The following is a 22,750-nucleotide window of genomic DNA, read 5'->3' on the forward strand; positions in this document are numbered from 1 at the left end:
GTCCTGAAGGGTATCCACTATTAATATAATTTCGTTCTGGGGAGGTTGGGGAGGGCTTGCTTTTCTGAGTTCTCTAGGCTCCGCAAACGTAGCTTTTCTCCGCGTTCCTCTCTCCGCAGGAGATGCGGTGGACTCGCGATTCTGCAGGAGCCACACCTGTCGCTCCCCAGCCCGGGTGGTGCTGGCGCCTCACGAATCCTCACCGCCCCGTGCAAGGCTCAACGAGGAGCCCGCCCCTCGCTCCGCCGCACTCCATCCTCGCCCCGCCCCCTCCATCCTCGCCCCGCCCCCTCCATCCTCGCCCCGCCCCCCACGACTCCTCGCCGCCCCCGCCCCGCTCGCCCCGCAGCCCGGGCGGAGTCACGCACGCTGACTGGCGCCCGCGCGTTCCCGGAAGCTGACGTGTCCCGGCGGCGCTGATTGCCCTATCATGGCAAGGCGGTCAGCGCGGGTTTTTCGGAGTTGTTTGTGCTGAGTTCCGGAGAAGTATGGCTAAGTCGAGTCAGCACCTGGTCACACTGCGGGGACCTCTGCTCCCACCCAAGGACCTGGTGGAGGAGGACGATGACTACCTAAGGGAGGATGTGGAGGAGGACGAGGACACGGTGTTTGTGGACGCCGAGGAGCTCTGCAGTGGGGGCGTGAAGGCCGGCAGCCTCCCGGGGAGCCTCCGCGGTGAGGAAGCCACCTGCCCCACGGGGGGATTAGGGGACTGAACCAAGTGTTTCCCATTCTGGCTTTGTCCGGAGGCAGGCATCCTTCGAGATGGCCTAGCAGCTTCATCCTACTTAGGATACAATAGTAACAATAGCAGCGACTTGTTAGGCTTGCCCTTTACCTGTATCATCTCGTCTTCATGTTCACAGTTCTTTGAGATAGTTTTACAGCTGAGGGAACAGTGGACGTCGAGCCTGTATTCCTACCCAGAATCAGGACTTTTAACTATGACCCTATACTGCCTGGAGTAAAATACATGATTGTTCTTCAGCTTCTTATGGGGGAAAAAACCCACAAGGAACACCTCGATGCATTGTTGATTCATGAACCTGTGTTAATAACCTTGTGGTTGATGTTAACCTTGTGTAGTTTCCTATGCTGTAAATTGCACCTGTTATGTGGACTTTGTGACTGATAACTAAGAATGTTGTAATGTGCAGACCAGTGCTGTTCAGTAGGACTTTCTGGAATGATGGCAGTGTTTTATATCAGCAGTGTCCAATACAATAGCCGCTAGCCACATGTGGCTATTGAGAACTTGAAATGCAGCCAGTGTAACTGAAGAGCCGAATTTTAAGTTTTATTTAAATTTAATTTAAATAGCCACATATAAGTGTGTCACAGTCCTGTTCAGTCCACAGCTGGACTGTGAAGTGTTGCCCCAGTTCTTGGGCTCTGGGCTTGGAAGAATCACAAGCCTTGGCCCATTCCACATTCCACGGAGAGAGATGACAGACACTCAGCAAATATGCGTAAAGAATTTATTGTAAGGAAAGTTTAAGGATGCAAAGGGAAAGGAAAGTAAGGGGAAATAGATCTGTCTCCACAAGTGGAGAAGACACTGTCTACTTCTATGTTTTTCCTTTCAGATGCTAGTAGGTAAAGGTTAGTTATAATTATTCATAACTATCCGTCACTGTTTTGGGGACTGAATTCTTTCCAGGTATGGACATGACTTAAAGATTATGTTCCAATCATTTTTTCTATTATATATATGATGGGGAAAATTCCATAGCTGTTGTCTGATTGGTGGTCCATGTTCTGTGGCCTAATTACCTCATTCTTTAAGACTGAAATAACCATTCCCTCTTTATATTTTTCTGCAACCATTTCCTCCTTATTGCTTTTCTATAACTGCTTTCTCCTTTCTGTTTTTCTGATTTCCATTACCTCTCATTTGTTTTTCTGTCCCAAACAGGTGGACAGTGTAGGTTTAGACAGAAAATTTTCAAGTATTTGTGAAGGGTTTAGTCACTCATTCTGCAGTACTATCAACTGGCTGGAACGTTTCAAGCAAGGTGTTTGGCACTGGGATAACCCAGAGAGGTAAAATGACAAGGTTTGCTGTCTTAATGGAGCTTACCCTCTAGTGAGTTAAACAGATATTCTTTTTTTTTTTTTTTTTTGTTGAGACAGAGTCTTACTTTGTTGCCCAGGCTAGAGTGAGTGCCGTGGCGTCAGCTTAGCTCACAGCAACCTCAAACTCCTGGGCTCAAGCGATCCTACTGCCTCAGCCTCCCGAGTAGCTGGGACTACAGGCATGCGCCACTATGCCCGGCTAATTTTTTCTATATAGATTTTTAGGTGTCCATATAATGTCTTTCTATTTTTAGTAGAGACGGGGTCTCGCTCAGGCTGGTCTCGAACTCCTGACCTTGAGCGATCCACCCGCCTCGGCCTCCCAGAGTGCTAGGATTACAGGCGTGAGCCACCGCGCCCGGCCAACAGATATTCTTTAAATACTTCACAGAAGTAACTATAATATTACTTAGTGCTTAGAAAGAATAGTAAATAGTGTGTTGAGATGTGATATTCATGAGATTCAAGGAAGACTTTCTTGAGGAAGTGAAAATCAAGCAGAGGTCTGTAGAAAATGTTGTAAATAGTAAGGAAGAGAACATTTTAGGGAAGTGGAACAACTTGGGCAAAGGACCATGGCTTTTCTTTTTTAGAAACTGCATGAAGCCCAGTTTGCAGAAACTCCATGAAGGCTATTCTGAGGTCAGAATAGCAGAGAGGAGACTAGTTTTAGAAGAGGAACAACAGACATTTAACATGTACTGTGCTTGCCTTTTGAAATACAAAGATAAATAAAACACTGTCCTGCTGTAGAGAGCTTACAGTGTAGTAGAGGGAGACAGAAAAACAGGCAGGATAAAGTTATTATGGGCACCCTAATAAATGTCCGTGTAGGGTACTATAGAGAGAATTAAAGACAGTGGTAAGTTTGATGAAACATTAGGGAAGAGGTTTTTAAATCTAAGTTAACTTTTTTTTTTTTTTTTAGTTTTAATTCCTGATGAAAACACTCAAGAACAATGTACTGTGTTTGGACGTTTTCCAATAACGGGTCCTTGGTGGCGAGTGAAGGTACAAGTAAAGCCTGTGGGATCGAGGGCCTATCAACTTCAAGGATTTCCATCTTATTTTTTACAGTCTGATATGTCACCACCAAATCAAAAACAAATCTGTTCCACCTTTCTTAAAGAGTGTCAGGTCAACGATGATGATCGCATGAAATTTTTAGCATGGGTAAATGAGGTGTCAAGCTATAATGACCTAAACTTTGAAAATCTTAGGGAAACATTCAGAATTTTTTATAAGGAAAAGAGAAGGAAAGATCAAAAACAATCTGCACAGAAAGAACAGGAAGAGTTGCTACCAGATTGTGAGATGCGTCTTCCTATGGAAAACACAAGTAAGTGTGATGTTTGTCATAGAGTTTTAGTATGATTGAGATATTTAATGACTAGAGTGTTTAAAATATTACCACTGTCATATTTTGGCATAGTATTCCTTTTTAAACTTAGTTTGTTGAAAGCTGTGTTTATGTTGCTTTTGGAATTTGCCCTTGACATTTCAGGTTTCTTATCTGTAACATGAGAGGATTGTATGAGATGACCTTTAAGATCCTGCCATTTCCTTTCCAGCTCTAAAATTGTGACTCTTTCTCTCTTTAACTTTTGTGTTCATAGGGATTATTTTGAGTCATTAATAAAAAATTCAGTTGTTAATTATTTGTTTAAGAAGGCAGAGGAGAAAGACAAGGATACGAGTAATCCATTTTGGAAAGATTTCTGTCCAAAATGGTTTCAAGGCCAGGCGCGGTGGCTCACGCCTGTAATCCTAGCACTCTGGGAGGCCGAGGCGGGTGGATCGCTCAAGGTCAGGAGTTCGAGACCAGCCTGAGCAAGAGTGAGACCCCGTCTCTACTAAAAATAGAAAGAAATTATATGGACAACTAAAAATATATATATAGAAAAATTAGCCGGGCATAGTGGCGCATGCCTGTAGTCCCAGCTACTCAGGAGGCTGAGGCAGGAGGATCGCTTGAGCCCAGGAATTTGAGGTTGCTGTGAGCTAGGCTGACGCCACGGCACTCACTCTAACCTGGGCAACAGAGCAAAACTCTGTCTCAAAAAAAAAAAAAAAAAATGGTTTCAAATAATTTTTTAATACGGCTTATTATCTGAACATCCATATATATATATGTAATATTTCATTTCTTAGATGTATCAAATAAGTTTGGTGGTACATCAGTTAATGACTTCAATGACAAAAGAATCATGATTACAGTTGGGAAAAATGAAAATAAAGGTCTATATGTAAATGATTTATTTTTTATCCTTAGCTTTAAATTTATCTTTATATAATTGAGTCAAAATTTTTATTCTGATTCTATTATAAGCAACAGGAAACAAAAGGCTAAGTAGTTGTTATCTAAGCATTTAAAGAACATAAATTTTGGTGGTATACATAATGAAAACCATCTCAGTACAAAGCAGTTGTCGTAATGTGATCAATTTTCTTACTGGTTAAAACAAATTTATTGATTTCTTTTTGACTTGGATTTCTTGAACTGGTTGTGCTAAATGAGAAAGTCCTACAAATCAGTCATTCTTTGGGCTCATTTGTATGTTTTACTTTGTTCTTTTTGTTCTCTTCTGGTATCCTGTAGCTCCATTTAGAAATGTAATGACAGCTTTAAAGTTTCCGAAAATAATGGAATTCCTTCTGATTCTGCTGCCTCGACACTTTAAATGGCTCATCAACTCAGGTTCTGAAGAGGTGTTGGCAAAGATAGAAGAAATTTTAGGTACGCATCCATGGAAACTTGGATTTAGTAAAGTAAGTAAGACATTTGCTCAGCATTTAGTAACCTTGTTAAGGTGGGATTTCTCAAGTTTGACAATTTTTGCATCTCTTTCAGTGGAAAAAAATTTATGTGGACCCCAAGATTGCCTTATTTTTCTTCGAATGTTATAGCTAAACACAAACTTCTTATGCCTATAGCTCTTATTCAACTGTTAAGTCAATACATTTACAAATGAAAAACAAAATAACAAAATTGATGACATTCAAGTTATCAGTATTAGTTTAAATGTATAATTTAATTTAACATAACAAATGTTTTCGTGTAACTAAATTGTCATTTGCAACTTAAATATAGATCTCATTGAAGACAAAAGTTTTTATGAGTTTGGCGAGTCCATTCTGCTGTGCAACTCAATTTCCCACTTCCCAATTTGGGCTATTGAAAACTTTCATTATTCATAATGGTATATCATGATATCATTTGATTTTTATTAGGCACAATAACATCATTTACAAATGAATCCACTTACTGTTCTTAGTATTAGAGACAACATAGTGGGACGTTGTCTCCAGAAAACATGGAAAAATTAACCAGGTTTTGTGGCATTTAGTTGTAGTCCCAGCTACTCAGGAGGCTGGGGCAGGAGGATTGCTTGAGCCCAGGAGTTCAGGGTTGCAGTGAGCTATGATGAGGCCACTGTACTCCATCCCTCCATCCTGGGTGACAGAGTGAGACCCTCTCTCAAAAAAAAAAAAAAAAAACCAACAAAACTGTTAGAGAGCCCTAGATTCTCTTCCCAGCATAGACATTAACTGATTACCACTTCCCACCCTAGCAAGAGAATAGAGGAAGAGAGGTTCACGTTGAAGATACTCAATTGAGAGATTCCAAACTTGGGGACACCAGATGAGGATAAGGCAGGGATTATCTGACGGTGACTCAGGTTTTTCATTAGGGAACAGCCCTTTCCCTTCCCCCCATGTCCGTATCTGGAAGTCTTTTCTTCTGTCCAGTCACTCTTCTCAGAGAAGGATCATACTTGGGGAATTTAAGCCTGGTTGCAGCATTCTAGGACTCAAATGGGAAAAGGAGGCTTGAGGTCCCACCATTTAGCATGTAAACCACCATCCAAGTATTGTGTGAGTTTGCTGGGGCTGCCATAACAAACACCACTAACTAGATGGCTTAAACAACAGACATTTATTGTCTCACAGTTGTAGAGGCTACAAGTCTGAGATCAAAGTGTCGGCGTGATTTTGATTTTTTCTGAGGCTTCTCTCCTTGGCTCGTAGATGGTCATCTTCTCTGTCTTCACATGGTCTTCCTTCTGTGCCAATCTGTGTATCTCTTCTTAAAAGGACACCAGTCATATTGTATTAGGGCCCACCCTTAGGACCTCATTAATGAGGTCAATGATCTCATTTACCCTTTATTAATACCTCCTTAAAGGCCCTACCTTTAAATATAGTCACATTCTGAGGTTCTGGGGGTTAGGGCTTCAACATATGCATTTGGGGGAGACACATTTCAGTCCATAAAATGTATGGAGGGTTCAGGAGTGATACGAAAAAAGTGGAGCTGGGAAATGACCTGCTCAGTGGATTGTGGTGAAGGGAGTTCTATACCTCTTATGTAGAGTTTGGGCAGAATTGTTGTGAGACACATAGAAAACTAAGTGAGCCAAGAGAATGAAGCAGATGTTAACTTCATGATACACACTGATTTCAGCACAAAAATTAATATGATTGTAGTACATCATGTCACTCTGCTGTGACTCCTATTTACATAAGCATCATAGGTACCCTGCTTGGCCAAAATTGATCAACAAAATGTATAGTACAATTGTTTTCAAGGATGGGGGGAGGAGATGCAGCACCTGTGGAGGTGATGGGTAAGATAGAGTGATGTTCCACAGGGGAAGACTTGGCATAGTAGGGAGTTAATAAATATCTAAAATTCTTTTGAAAATCAAGGAATAATATAAATAGTACTGACAAATGTGGAGGTAAGTGCTGGAAGAAATAACTAAAAAGTGTTGGAGATTTTGCCTAGAAGGCATGGGAAAGTGTAAGGCGGAGATTCCTATTTTTTGTGGTAAGCCTTATGTATTATTTGACTTTTAAAACTGTATGTGTATTACTTTGATAAAATATAATTTTGATTTAAAAATTAATGTAGATCTCTAATTACAGTACAATTTGACACATTAACTGCCATGTGAGTTGTGTTTAACTTATGCTAGTTTTGAGCCCAGGGCCTTGTGAAACATATGAAGCCTCAATTCTCCGAAACAAATTCAGTATGTTGTAAGTCACATACAACTCAATTGGCGTGAGGTGTAAAAATTGATTCTAGTGCCATATGAGTCGCGTAGAACTCATGCACAGAAAACAATAAAAAAAAATAACAAATTTTTCATTAAATTAGGAAGGATCGTTTTGTTTTCAAAGTTTTTATTCTATTTTCATAATACAACACTGTGGGAAAAACTTTTTTTGTTTTCGTTTTATAATAAAACCCCAGGGAAAAAAAATTTGTTTTCTAGTGTGGCAGTCAATGTGTTAAAAAAGTTAGTGATGTTAGTTCTATAGTTTTTTCCTCCAAATTTAGTTAAAAGTCAAATGTTCTGGGACTTACTAAGATTATTAACAAATAACATAGTTTTTACTGTAATTCTAATAATATTCATCAACATTTATAATTTTTATAAAGCAACTTGAACTTTATTTCTTAAAGATAACCTACCGAGAATTGAAACTTCTGCGATGTGAGGCAAGCTGGATGGCATTTTGTCAGTGCACGTCTCTTCTCCAGTTGATGACTGATTTGGAGAAAAATGCCTTAATAATGTATTCTAAACTGAAGCAGATGTGTAGAGAGCATGGGCACACATATGTTGAAGAAGCTGACTTAACTTCGATATTGTCGGAGCATATGCCATTTCACGACGCTTGGGAGTCGCTGAAGTTTTTGAAGAATATTGGTGTGGTAGCATGTGAGAAGGCCTGTGTCTTCCCCTATGACCTTTACCAGGCTGAAAGAAGCATTGCCTTTTCAATATGTGACCTGATGAAGAGTCCTCCGTGGCACTTACATGTTGATGTCAAAAAGGTGCTTGCATCTATTCACACCACAAAACCTGAGAACTCAAGAAGTGATGATGCGTTGAGTGAAAGCAAACCCGATGAGACAAGATTAGAAAATCCTGTGGATATCGTAGACTCACAGGACAGTGGTGACCATATCTGGACTAATGGTGACAATGAAATTAATGCAGAAATAAGTGACGTCCAGCTGGATCAGGATCAGGTAGCTGCTTTGGAAATGATTTGCTCTAATGCTGTGACAGTCATAAGTGGGAAAGGTGGTTGTGGGAAGACCACAATTGTTAGCCATCTTTTTAAGCATATAGAGCAGCTGGAAGAAAGAGAAGTAAAAAAAGCTTGTGAAGATTTTGAGCAAGACCAGGATGTCCCAGAAGAATGGATTACCTTCACTGAGCAAAGCCAGCCAGACTCTGTCCAGGCTATAGAAGTTTTGCTCACGGCACCTACCGGGAAAGCAACTGGCTTACTGAGACAGAAAACTGGTTTCCATGCGTATACCCTATGTCAGGTAAAACCTTTGACATTTCATCAGTAGATAAAACATTTGCCTTAAAGACGAACTTATTTCTTACAACAATCAGTGGTTATTTATTGAATATCTCCTAGATCCCTGTCTTACAATATCTAATCATTTAGATCAGTACTATTTTTAAAACAGCCAGTCTGTAAACTGTTACTGGTTTGTAGTGAGAAAGAAGCTAGTGCCAGAAAGTAAATCAGTGCACTACTTCCTTCACTGAGAAAGTCTTGGCTGGGCACGGTGGCTGTAATCCTAGCACTCTGGGAGGCCGAGGTGAGAGGATTGCTTAAGGTCAGGAGTTTGAGACTAGCCTGAGCAAGAGCAAGACCTAAAAGTAGAAAAAGTTAGCAAGACATGGTGGCACACACCTGTAGTCCCAGCTACTGGGGAGTAGGGGTGGGGACTGAGGCAGGAGGATTGTTTGATCCAAGGAGTTTGAGATTGCAGTGAGCTATGATGATGCCACTACCCTCTAGTTGGGGTGACAGAGTGAGACTCTGTCTTAAAAAAAGAAAGTCTTAATGAAAAAAACATCAGTTGAGTCAAAGTGTATGCTTAATGATGTAGTTAATTTAGATCCTGGCACAATTGTCTATTTCTCATGGGGACTTGTTGCAAACATGTCCACAGACTATATTTTGAGTAGCATCAGAAATGGAAAGAAATGATTTATACTTTGTAGACTGAAAGTGAAGATTTTAATCATTTGGTATATTTCTCAATTTCCTTCACCTAGAATAGTGCCTGGCAAATAATAGTCACATAATAAAAATTTCAAATGAATTCATATTCTTGAAGAAAATAGTATGAGCTGTAATTAAGAGTTGTGGAGTTTAAGCTTGTAAAGAGTTGGGGGAGGTTCCTCTAGCCCTGACCTGCCATTTTATAGGTAAAGGAACTTGGTAGTTGGAGGATTTTTGAAGAAAGTAGTTGAATTGGACCCTGAAGGACATGGAGGCTCAGGTGGGGAGAAGGGTATTTTATTTAGGAGAAAGGCATTGAGGAATATGATCATAGTGTGCATGCGTGGAGGGTTTTAAGGTGATTGGGATAAAGTCTGTGGCGGAATAATGGAAATTAAGCTTGGCTTACACAGTGAATTCAAGCTTTAAAGTTATTAAAGTATTTTGACTTACCTCATGAAATCCTTGATAAAGCGATATTATCTCCACTTTTATAGAAAAGCCAGCTGAAGTTTGGGGATGTTAAACAACTTGCCCAAGATGTCAGTTAGGTGCAGAACTAGGACTTGAATTGCAATTTCCCAGTTCATTGCTCTTTCCATGGTGCCCTAATTTCCTCATTTGTTATAGATTTTGCACACCTAACAACAAAACTTGAACTTTAGTTACTAGAGAGCCATTTAGGTTCCTAAGCAAGAGAGTGAAATAAAGAAAACAGCTTTAAGGAAGACCATATAGAATCACAGAGCCATGAGGCATCTCAAAATTTATTTTGCCCATTACCTTTATTTATTACATGAATGAATGGAGACCTGGAGAAGTTCAGCGTAGCTTCTTGGTGGAAGAGCCTTCTGACCCGTTTATGCTTTTTTGTACTATGCCTTCATGTCTGATTAGTCTGAAGGATTGAATTAGAAGGGGAAAGACCACAGAGGGATCATTATTAAGTTTCATCTTATGTGTATACCCTGATTAATTGCTAATGCCTTAATATCTACTTGGATGCTAAGAGAACATTTCTGAAGCCACATTTGGGCTCAAGAGAGAGTTCAAGGGCTCAAGAGAGAGTTCAAGAGCACAGAAAGAGCATTGGAGTAGCATTTATACCACTTATTTATCATCCTTGGACTAGGGTTGCCAGATATAGCAGATAAAAATACAAGTAATTTTTTAGTATAAGTATGTATTAATACCAAATATTTCATGGACATGCTTATACTAAAAAGCCTTTTATTGTGTGTTTGAAATTTAAATTTTACTGGGTGTCCCATATTTTATTTGGCAGTCCCATCTTGGGCTAGTGTACACGGGAACCTGGCTACAAAACTATTGGAGTCCTCAAGGTGCTCATAGATAGGGCCTGTATTGAGTTGGTAGCACTGGAAATACAGTGGAAAGTGTCAGTCAGGCATTTCTAAGATAACTATTGAATGTATTAAATGAGAGAAAGGCAACAATCAGAGGTAATTCCAAATGTACTATTAGGAGACATGGCCCCTGAGAGAATGAGGGTTTTGTTGAAAGGAATTGATACTTTTGGGTGGGATATATGAAGGCTTTACTTAATAGACATGTTGAATCTAGTTTTGGTAGAAAAATTAAATAATGATATGATACCATTTTAAAAATCTGTATATATATACAGGTGGAAAATCCAAAATCTGAAATGATCCAATGAGCTTTTCCTTTGAGCTTTGTCTTGGCACTCAAAAAAGGTTAAGGATTTTGGAGCATTCCAGATTTCAAATTTTCAGATTAGGAATACTCAAACCTATACATATCCACATTTATAACAGAGAACCATTTTTCAAATGATATACACTAAAATGTAGAATATCTTCTGGTTGCAATTTTGTAACTAATTTTTTTTCTTAGCTGTATTTTAAAAATAATAGTATTACCTTTGTAACAAGTAGTTTTGCTGTTTAGTTGTTGAGGAGGTAGTGAGGTTTCAAAATGTTGAAGAGATGAGGAAGCTTAGAATACTTGAAAGAAAAAGTAGTATTTTTATATTTATGTTGAGAAAGCAACACTTTATTTCCAGAATGGAGTAATATAGTTAGGAGAAGAAGAGGGCTTAAGTTGGGTATCTCAGAAGGCCAACAGAATGTTTATTTGGGAATGGAAAAGAGTAGGGAGCTTTCTCTGGTCCCGAGTGATGAGAGAAGTGTTGAGATTTTTGCAGTGGCATAGTGCTGTGTATGAAACTTATTAAATTAAACACACTACTCATTAGGAGGCAAATTTTAGAAACTATTTGATCATTTTTTGTTTTTAGATTTGTTTAATGAGTCTTTTTCTGAATATTCATCCCTATAATTTTTATGTTCTGTTTCTTTAGCCTTTTCCTTATGCTTCTCTACCCTCCCTCCTGCAAATTAAGAGTTTTGTTTTAAAATAACTTGCTGTTAATTTATTTTTATGAATGTTATAACCTGACTTTAGAAATGCCATGCTTTGCTTGTAGGTCAATTATAGCTTCTATGTATGGAAAAATAAGACGACCCAGGACAGGCCATGGAAATTTGCTTCGGTTAGAGTTCTGGTTGTGGATGAAGGGAGTTTGGTATCTGTAGGCATCTTCAAATCTGTTTTAAATTTATTATGTGAGCACTCCAAACTTAAAAAGCTTATTATCCTTGGTAAGTTAAAATATTGTTGGAATTCTGAAGTTTTGTTCAAAATATTGTGGTTAGTTGGTATCATTTTACTGTATCATTTCCTAAAGATGGAAAACCATTTCTCGGAATGCCTACCAAAGCTACACTGAGTTAAAACTGACCATTCTCCTAATCAGCTTGGGTGGTTCTTTGTTTTGGCCAGGATATTAGCAGGCCAGGATGTGAAGGGTTACTGCTAATCTCCTAAATGATGGCTATTAAAATAGCAAAAATGTCACAGACTCAGAGTAAATCAAGAAAATAGTAAAAAGTCTGAATTATAAACCACTTAAAAGTTATTTTATAATGCTAAGCTAGTAATATAACTCAAATTAGACCTCACCAGCCTCTGAAGTGCTTTAAATTCTGAGGAGGTTCAGTTAGGTTCTGTTGGGTAATAGTGATCTGTAGACTGTATGATTTAATGGGAAAAAAAAATTGCAATTTGAGAATCAAGTTGTATATAAATACAGTTTTTTAGATATTTTAGGATATATTGTATGCAGTTAGTTCTATTAATGGATTAAGCATTCTCCTTATTTCCACCCAGTACATATTTTTCTTATCTCTAGGTTTGTTTGTTTGTTTCAAGCCAAAAAAAAGATTTTTAATAGAGCAGAACATTATCATTAGATTACCGAAACTTATTTGTTATCGGATGCATTTAGTTTATTTTATATTTTATACATTTATTTTATGTATTTGAGACCGTAGATTCTCCCATGTTTCGTAAGACTTTGAGTGGAATTGAAAAGGTGACTAAATACTAGATATCTAAGGCCTGTTTGTTTATTTTTTTGCATGTTGCCCCTGCACAGTTTTCCTGTGGTTATAGGTATGAAAGAAGTTCAACTTAGATTTTGTTACTTTATTGTGTTATTACTATTTTTTATATCTTATGCTGTTACTTTTAATGTTTTTTGTTAAATATTTTTAGAGACATTCTTAAATAATTTTAAACAATGGTTTTTGATTTTTTTCCCTCAGAATAAGTCTTTATAATCATATTAGTAATCATATAATCGTATAATTGTATCAGTGGGGAAAAATAAAAATGCTTTCTAAATTTTAAAATCCTGGTTACCTGAAACCTACTGTATCTATTCTTTTTTTTCCTTTTAGGTGATATTAGACAGTTACCCAGTATTGAGCCCGGTAACTTGCTGAAAGATCTTTTTGAGACTCTTAAGTCAAGAAATTGTGCTATTGAGCTAAAGACAAACCATAGAGCAGAATCTCAGCTAATTGTGGACAATGCTACAAGGTATAATATAACTAACATTTTGCATTTCTTTTCTTTTGTATTAAGAATAAAAGGTTAAAACATTGACTTCTGAATTAGAATGATTTAGTGCGATACATTTATTAATACTATAACTTTTAGCAAGCTTCTTCTATCCTTTAACTATATACCATTTGCCCCATAGTTAGAAAAACAAAGTTAATGTTTTTTATTACTGGTCCAACATAAGCTTATTATTGAAATTTAAGAATGGATGTGTTTTCCTTATTTTAAAAATGTGTATACGAATTAAAGTTGCATTAAGCTTAGAGACTGAAATAAACCCAGAGGGAAGAGAGTCTTGGAAATGAGCTCATTTGAGTTAAAAGGAGAATTGGGGAAGAAATTTCCCCTAATTTTTGTGGGGGAAAGCCCAGAGCAAAAATATTTAATGTGGTTTTTCACTACTAGATGAATCCTGCAGGCACCCGTGGCACATTACTTACACTTTAAATGAAAAAGAATCCTTCTCTTTCCTTTATCTTTGCATAAGGCTTTGGAGTGATCCTCTGTGGGCTTAGGCATTTGGTTTCTCCATAATCCATATATCAGAAAATCACAATTATTACTATTTCATGACATTTATTTTAATATAGTCATGTGCCACATGATGACATTTTGGTCAACAACAGATGGTGTCTATGGTGGTGGGCCCATAAAATTACAATACCATAATTTTACTGTACCTTTTGTATGTTTAGGTATGTTTACATGCACAAATACTTACATTGTGTTACAGTTGCCTACAGCATTCAGTATAGTAGCATGCTGTGCAGGTTTCTAGCCAAGAGCAATAGGCTATACACCATATAGTCGAGGTGTGTAGTAGGCTATACTGTGTACGTTTGTGTAAGTATGCTCTGTGATGTTCACAGAACAATGAAATATCCTAACGAGGCATTCTCAGAACATATCCCTGTCATTAGCATCAAGTGTTGTGATTATATTAAAGTCTATAGATGTGATGGGACCTTGGACTACTAAGAGGGTGTTTTAATCAATGATAAACAAAGATAAGCAAAATTTATCTTTGTTTTTTACTCTTTATTACTAAGTGTTGTTTTTGTTGCTTGAATATCTCCTTGGCTGGGCGTCAGCAGAAACTATTAATAGAACATTCAGAACCTACTTTCTCTTTGCCCTTGTCTACCCTGGACAGGATAGTGGGAGTAGAAGAGACATGAACAGGAATAGGGTAGACAATGTGAGTTTATATTAATACATTAAGAAAAATAATGGAGTTGGATGTGTAATATTCTTTTCCTGAAATCCTTCTGCTTTTTCTAGAAGGCCACCTCATTCTTAAGGCCAAGAAAACTTGGAAGAATCTAAAGTACATTAGATTTCTTAGAACTCAATTTTACCTGAAACTCAGGAATTTTTTTAAAGTAACTCTTTCAATATCATTTGGTTTGAGCTGTGCTCCTTTCATCATTTCTTCTTAATCATCTTCCCAGAATATTTATTGACTGTGAAGGATTCCTGTGATATACCAGGGAAAAGCTCCTAGAGATAGAAGGATGCTGTATGTCCTGGCTCCAAAGCAAAACAGAAAAATATATGATGACTCTTAAGACTCCAATTAAATCTGCGTTATTTACACTAAGGACAGCCTTTTCCTTCTTCTTTCCTCCCTTTCAAGTCTTGTTTGAGAAAAGTTGATGGCACAGTAGGGTTTCCCCACCTCTGATCACCCGCCTGCTGTTAGGTCTGCTTGGGGAGTCAGTCTTCTCTTCTTCCAAATAACCAAGGAGAGGCTCTGTTATGACAAGGCACCTGTACCTTACTTTGTTTTCTGATGAGATTTGGTCTTGGAAAATACAAGAATGAAGAAAAGATGAGGAGGGAATAGAGACAAATAGGAGTGGACCCTTGGTTCAGTTGGGAAAATGGGAAAATGGTTCAGTTGGGAATATGTGCAATATACACAGAAGAAAGGAGAAGAGTGTGGTGTAAATGGATGGAAAAGGCCCCAGGGAGTCCAAATTAATTCAAGTAGAAAGGGATATGGAGCCAAATGGGCCTGGATTTGCTTTCCAGTTCTCCTGCATCTGTCTCTGTGGCCTTGGGCAACCCACTGTGCCCGACTAAGCTTCATGCTGCTCACCTGAGAAATGGGGGTGATACCTTCCCTGTATGGTTCTTTTGTGGTCTGGAGATGAGTAAGCCAAGTTCTCAGAATGGTGCTTAGTTACGTCCTCTGATAATTTTTTCTGATGCTTTTAGTTTGCTAGGGGTTGAAGACCAATTGCTAAAATGTAGTACAGTAACTACATAGTCTTCTATTATAAAACTCATTTACTATTTAAAATGTATATCTAGGTGGCATTTTCTCCCTATTTATTATTATCTATTAACAGATATTAAGTATTATAAGGACATAAGCTCTGATCATATATGAACACATTTTTGGATGATAATGCTTTTTATGTATTTTATCTTTATTTAAGCATCTCAAGACGCCTGTTTCCAAAATTTGATGCAGAACTAAATATCTCTGATAATCCAACACTCCCCATCTCAATTCAAGATAAGACATTTATTTTTGTCAGACTCCCAGAAGAAGATGCCAGTTCTCAGTCATCTAAAAGTAATCATCGCTCTTGTAAGTATAAAATTCTCGGATATGAGGATTAAATATAAATATTTCAGTTTTTAATACAGTTACTAAATGACTAGCTATACTTTGATGGTAAAGATATCACTAGTAAAAAATGAGGCACTGAAAATCAATAAACTAACTTATTAATCATCAAAAGCAGAATATGCTAGAATTTTAAGAAGTAAGCTTTTGATACATAGTAAGTGCTCAGTAAATATTTGTTGAGTGAATAAATAGACGTAGATGATTTCATTTAAAATAAAGCAAAGCTCTAGTAATCCAAGTTCATTCAGGAGAAAACAAGTCTTAATTAATGAAGTTTTTCTTTTAGAGCAAATTGAAAAGCAAATACTTTTATTTTAAGTACAAATACTTCATACTAATAAAAGCAAATAGTTTTATTTTGCTGTGAAACAATAGTTATAGCTGTCAAACTGTTGTCAAGTTGAATTCCTAATAGTTCTGTTTTGTGAAATGAACAAACATCACTTCTAATTATGGGTGTTAGGATGACAGTGTGACAGGGTTGAGAAAGAACATGAGACAGGAAGTCTTCTCCCTTGTGTATATGACCTGTGTCACGTCCACTGAACCATCTGTAAAATGGGAATCATATCTAATAGCACCACTGCCTGTGAAGCTGTGGTGAGGCTCAAAGACATCCATCAATTATGAGGCACTATAGAAATGTTAGTTTTTTGTGACTAATAGCTATTATTAAATTAGCTATTGCAAATTAATTTATTTAAATAGATGGAACCTCTTTTGATCTTCACTTGCGTTATACTGACTTTGCAAACTTTTAAAAAAATAATGTAATGATTTACTCAAAATTGATTTAGTAAGATTTAAATGATTATTACTGAGGATTTATTGTAGTTGCCAAGAGTATACAATACAGTATATATCTTTACGTATGCTTTCTACTTACCTAGTTTCACTGTGTATGTGAAATTAAGTGACATACAACTTTATCTGTACACCTGTTCTCCTTTGTGTGTGTCACCAGTCTCACTTGCTCTGGGTTAGTGTTACAAGTTACAATATTCTTTTTTTTTTTTTTTTTTAAATAAGTGGGTTGATATATACATAGTGTTCTATAACATGGCTTTTTGTGGTTTTTGATTGTAGAAATAATTTATATTCCTTCAAAAAAGTCAAATCATACAGAAGTATTTGAAGTAAAAATGTATGTTCCTTGGAATCTTCCTTTCTCCTTTTCCCCCAAGACAACCCCATAAAGGTCACATCCGTAGCATAGTGCTTATCCGGTTAAACCTTATATCCATATACAAACATGTATCATCTAGTTTAGTTTTACATAAATTAGATTATAAGCAGCATATTGTTTCATGATTTGGAAATATGTTGTAAATACTTAATAGGCGATGTTTATTCTCACAACAGCTTAGTTAATAGTAGGTCTGACAACAGATGAGGAAAATGACACTTAGATGGTTAAGTAGCTATCTTTCTTTGCTACTCCATTTAGATCTACCTAAAATATTGTTAGTTTTATTTCTGGTACCCATTCTTTACATTAATGGGAATGTACTTAAAAAAAAATATGTTGTCCATTTCAGAGTGGTAGCAGAGCTTACTTGATGTTGTTTTTCTATCTTAATTAAAATCTGCTAGAAAATTATTCTCTTCTTTAAGAAAACTGAGTAAATATTCCGTAGTGAAACATATAGTACTTTTTCATCAATAATTTAAGTTGTTGGTCATGCAGTGGCTCACATCTGTAATCCTAGCACTGTGGGAGGCCTAGGTGGGAGGATTGTTTGAGTTCAGGAGTTTGAGACCAGCCTGAGCAAGAGTGAGACCCCGTCTCCACTAAAAATAGAAAAATTATCTGGGCATAATGGTGCACATCTGTAGTCCCAGCTACTTGGAGGCTGAGGCAGGAGGATCACTTGAGCCAGGAGTCTGAGGTTGCAGTGAGCTATGATCATGCCACTGCACTCTAGCTGGGGCAACCTAGGGAGACTCTGTCTCACATAAAAAAAAAAAAAAAATTGTTGAGTAAATTATACCCATTATCGCAAAGTATTTTACTATACCTTGACAGTATTCATATCTGCACTAGAATTTCAGAGATGCTACAATGTGAGAAATATGTATATCTTAGAATCAATAAAATGCAGTATATATATTGATCTGTAAGATGTAGAGAGGGTGAAAAAAGCAAGGTATAGAATAGTAAGATCCTGTACCTGTAAAAGGAAACAACGTGCGGGGAGAACTTTGGAAATCCCTGCTCTGGCAGATCAGGGGTTGACCATTTTCTAGTGACAAATCCGCTTCATCTGAAAAATGAAGGGCTCGGCAAACAGATAATGTAGTCTTCCCAGAGCAGGGCATCACAAAGCCTGGGCCTTTTCATTCCTCCATGATTCATCTGCTATGAGGGAAGCACACAAAATCCTAGAATGTTCTTGCCCTGATTTTTATATCTTCTCTCTCTCCTGAGAAATGTTTGCCCTTTTATACTATTACCAAGAGAGACTAGAGGAAGCCTGCTTCTCAGCATTCCAGTGTGAAGGGACAAGTTATAAGTAGATGTCACCATTGCCAATCAGCTGGGCTCTAAAAAAGGGAGGAAGGCTACCCTGCCCCATTTGGGAATGACTTGTACTTCCATGAGCCTAAGTTTTCACATTCATAATATAGATGTCATTAGAGGTCACACTACTTGACAGCTGGGGGGGCATGGGCACCATTGGAATGGATGTCTCCCGCTGTGCCAGGGTCCACCTTTTAGTTGCTGAATTGTGGGGAGGTCTGGAGAGATAGAAAGAGGTGGTTGGGGAAGTGGGTGGGGCATTGTGGTGTTAGGGGAGTGGCTATTTTCCAGCTAATACAGCAGTATTTTATATTGGTACATACCAGCTAAGTATCAGCTCTGGATATGATAATACCTTCCTCAAAAGGGTATTGTGAATATTAAGTGAAATAACATAAAGCATATAGATTCTCAAATTCTAACTCATTACTGCTACTACCACAGGGCCTTGAAACAGGAAGTTTTACATTAGCAGTTCTGTTACCCATTTTATACTCTTGCTCATTGCTTAAATTCAGCATTCAGAAACAAACCATCAGTGAACACAGTGTGAGTATATTGCAAATTAGGATCCCTCCTGGCCAGGGTTGTCCTCTGCTGAAAGTGGGATGTCTGGAACTCTACTTTCCATTCCCTTTCCTACTGCTCTGGCTGATGTAGGGATGACATTGACATTTCCATGGTGAACTTGCATTCCATTTGTTTTCTTTGGCCCCTTAGCAGAAATTCTGAATTATTAATAATTTCTCCATAGAAAGTGTTATAATTTAATGATATTCTGTGTTAACTTGTTTCTCTTGAATTACCAGATTTATATTCTGCAGTTAAAACTTTACTGCAAGAAAATGACTTACAAGATGCAAAAACATCACAATTTATTGCATTTAGAAGGTAAAGCAGTTATGATATTTTAATGTTTTTAATCTAGCTTTTACTCTCAAAATTTACTAATGTTTGGATGGGGGACTCTCCTATTTCATCACTATTAATTCTCTTTCTTATTTTGGGGTGTTTTTTGTTAGACATGGCAGAAGGTACTTTCTAAATAGGGCTTTTTCTACCAAATATTATCTTTAGAAAACTCGTAGGAAATCTGAATAGAACAAAAGTTTATGTTAAGATAAAAATTACAAAAATACTTTTTCCTGGAGAAAGTTCTGGAAACTGTTTAGAGACTCCGGTATATCATAATTGTTGGTGAGATAGATAAGCACATAACAGACACCATGAAGGTGACCCTTGCACTCTCATGTGTTTCAGGCAAGACTGTGACCTCATCAACGACTGCTGTTGCAGGCACTACACAGGCCACCTCATCAAGTGAGTGTCTTCAAGAACTGAAACTTTCGAGGACAGTCCCTTCTTGATTCGCTGTTCTTTTGTTTGCTTTGACATTTATCATAGCCACATATTTAAAAACATTTTCCCCTCATTTGTGAAATATAGTCATCTCTTCAATTAAATATAATGTATATCCTTAGGAGTTGACTTTTGGGTAGTGAGTGTATTAAGAAGAAAAATAAGGAATGAAATTTTCCTTATGATTTCCAGGTTGGCAACCTGCAGCTTCTCCAAGATGAGTGTGGGGAGTTCAGGAGAATTTTAAAATGTTAATGTGTGTGTAGAGCTTCTAAGAACCTTAGCAATGGGATGCCTGCAGAAAGCACCTTAGTGAGTGTACATCAGAGACTTGTGAGTGTAGAAAAGCCACTCTGTTCATACATAGGAGAAATTAATTCATTTCTCTTGAATTTAACTGTACCTATTGTTTGCCAAGTGGTGAGATCCTAGAGATGTACAAGGTACAGGAGGAGCTCCTGTCTGCTGAGGGAAGGTACCCAAAAATCTGGAGGGAGCTTGACAAAGAGCTAGGAAGCGTGGGCCTGAGGCCATGTGCTCAGCATCCCAGTGGTGACTGGTAGCTTCCCCAGTTAACTTCCCCTTCCCATGTATGTGAAAGAGGATACTTATACAGAATTTCCCTTACAGAGTTGTAGTAAGAATGAAATGAAATAATAAAGCCCTTATCACAGTAACTGGCGTATCAACACTCTTTATCCAATTTGCTGCTGTTACTCTGATATAGTGTCATAATCATTACAACAGAAATATGTTGTAGGACCTGAAATAGAGTAGTAATAGCAGAGATTGGAGAGGAAGGATGAATTTTAAAGGAAGAATCAGTGAGATTTTTGGTAACTTAGAATGTAGAGGTAAAGAGAGACATTAGCATTTATGCCAAAATATCTAACTTGAAAGTGTTTGGCTGGGAAGTGTCATTGAATTTGAGGAGACGCATAGAATGTGTGTAAATAGTCAGACGACAGCTATGGAAGCCTGATTTCTTGCTGACCATTGGAGAATGAAAGTGATGTACAGAGAGTGTGGAAATCATATTGATAATTGGATCACGTCTGAGTGGGAGTTAATGTTTAAACAAATGAAATTGAAACTTTCCAAACTTTGATTATGTATTTTTTCTAACCCAGAGACCATCAGAACAGACTTGTATTTGGAATCGGTGATAAAATTTGTTGTACCAAAAATGCGTACCTCTCAGAGTTACTGCCTGAAAACACCTCTGGAAGTCAGCAAGACAGTGACCTAGATGACGGTCCCACTCCTCATGATTTTTCTAAAAATAAGCATGACTTTGAAAGTAATATTCGACTGTGCAATGGAGAAATATTTTTTATTACAAATGTAAGTGAAAACAGAAAATAATACCTTTTTACCTATTAGAGATATATATTTGGGGTTTTTAATTGTACTACAATTAATTAAGAATCTAATTATATGAGAGTTGACATTCTTGTTCTATAATTTTTTGTTAAGGATTTTTGCATCCATGTTTATGAAGGATATTCCTTTATAGTTTCCTAGTGATATCTTGTTTGGTTTTTGGTATCAGAATAATGCCGACCTCATAAAATGAGTTGGGAAGTGCCCCTTCTTTTTATTTTCTGGAAGACTTTGTGAAGAAGCATATTTTTAAGAAAGTTGAAATATTTGAGTAACAAAAAGCAAGGCACAAGTGAGACCCATATTTTAAAAAGCATCAGCATCATTTCCTTGGTTGCTGCTTAAATATAGAAACTGTAGAAGTGGTTGCCTTGTTATTTGTTCTCATTGTGTAGACACCCTCCTAAACTTACAGTATTCTTTGAAAGCTGTGAAGAAAAGCAAACTTTTCGGAGTCTTTACAGAGTTATGTAATCAATAAAAGAAATGAAAGTTATTTCTTTCAAAATAAGAAAGAACATAGACTGTTCTTCACAGTGTCAAACTGAAGTTAAGAACTGAAGTTAAGTTTCAAGGACCGAAAACTTCTATTTGTGTTTATTCAAATATCTGGATATGGATATATTGTTTGTACTCAAGTTTAGATTTTAAGCCTTTTGAAATTCTTAATTGTAATGAATATACATGCTATTTTACTTAAAAGATGCTTATATTTTATGTTCAACCCAAAGATAGAATGTCTTTACTGTGTGCATATTTGAAGACATACAAAATAATTCTTTATTTTGGTGACAGGATGTAACCGATGTAACTTTTGTAAAGAAAAGATTTTTGACCATTAGTAATATGGCCGGTTTGGAAGTAACTGTGGATTTTAAGAAATTAATGAAATGTTGTCACATAAAACATGCATGGGCAAGAACTATTCACACCTTTCAGGTAAGAGTGGACTTTTATAAAGCTATCTGAATAGCTTACCAAGTCACAGAGTACCCTGCATTGTTTTCTTTGTAATTTTTGTTGCTTTTATTTTGTTAGTTAAGAAACAAAATGCACAAAAGTATAGAAAATGTTATACAGACACTAGCCTTTTGCTCTGTTTTGCTTCAGGAGCTAAGATACGGTTAAAGTCTCATCCTTTCCATCTTCCCCTACATGTCTCAGTCTCCGGTATGGCTTGGCATGACACTGTACTAATCTTGTCTTTATTTAAAGTTTTGATATTTTGTTTATCCTGTATCTTTTTGTGCCTTAATTTTGATTTTCAAAGATATTACGTTAAAATATTATTCATCTGGATTGCTGAGTTTCTTGGCATCCCCTTAAATTTTGTGCCCGAGGCGAGTGCCTCACTTGCCTTACCCTACTCCTGAGCCTGCCTCTCCCCTTCCTCCCAAGTGACTCTGCCCCGAATTTGGTGTTTCCGATTCATGCAGAAACAAGATAGGTAATTGTTTTCTATGTTACCCAGGTTTACATATGGTATCATCATGTTTCTATACGTCTGTAACTTGCTTTTCTTTTTGGTCTAATCAGCTTTATTGGGGTATAATTTGCATACACAGTTTAATTATAAAGTTGGATGAGTTTTGACAAATGTAATCTCTCCCTCCACCTTTTTGAGACAGCCACTTTCTTCTTTTAATTTTACACTTATTTGGGAGTAGTGTTAGATTTACAGAAGAGTTGGAAGGCTAGTACAGAGAGTTCCCATATACCGCTCACTCAGCTTTCCTTAAAGTTAGCATTTTGTATAACTGTGATATGTTTGTCAA

At 37.3% G+C, this 22,750-nt stretch overlaps 1 protein-coding gene across 1 annotated transcript in view; it reads left to right on the forward strand.

Moving 5' to 3' along the window:
- Positions 1-488: 488 nt before the first annotated feature.
- The window catches only part of HELB (DNA helicase B), a 29,899-nt gene continuing 7,637 nt past the window's right edge, over positions 489-22,750 (forward strand). Inside the window, exons 1-11 of the mRNA XM_069491115.1 lie at positions 489-675; positions 3,005-3,415; positions 4,676-4,845; positions 7,550-8,428; positions 11,591-11,765; positions 12,906-13,047; positions 15,516-15,670; positions 19,043-19,124; positions 19,494-19,553; positions 20,723-20,936; positions 21,771-21,914. Coding sequence (XP_069347216.1) covers positions 489-675; positions 3,005-3,415; positions 4,676-4,845; positions 7,550-8,428; positions 11,591-11,765; positions 12,906-13,047; positions 15,516-15,670; positions 19,043-19,124; positions 19,494-19,553; positions 20,723-20,936; positions 21,771-21,914 — 2,619 coding nt within the window. The remainder of the gene's footprint in view (positions 676-3,004; positions 3,416-4,675; positions 4,846-7,549; positions 8,429-11,590; positions 11,766-12,905; positions 13,048-15,515; positions 15,671-19,042; positions 19,125-19,493; positions 19,554-20,722; positions 20,937-21,770; positions 21,915-22,750) is intronic.

Source organism: Eulemur rufifrons, chromosome 16 (assembly GCF_041146395.1).
Source record: "Eulemur rufifrons isolate Redbay chromosome 16, OSU_ERuf_1, whole genome shotgun sequence".
NCBI classification, from domain to species: domain Eukaryota; kingdom Metazoa; phylum Chordata; class Mammalia; order Primates; family Lemuridae; genus Eulemur; species Eulemur rufifrons.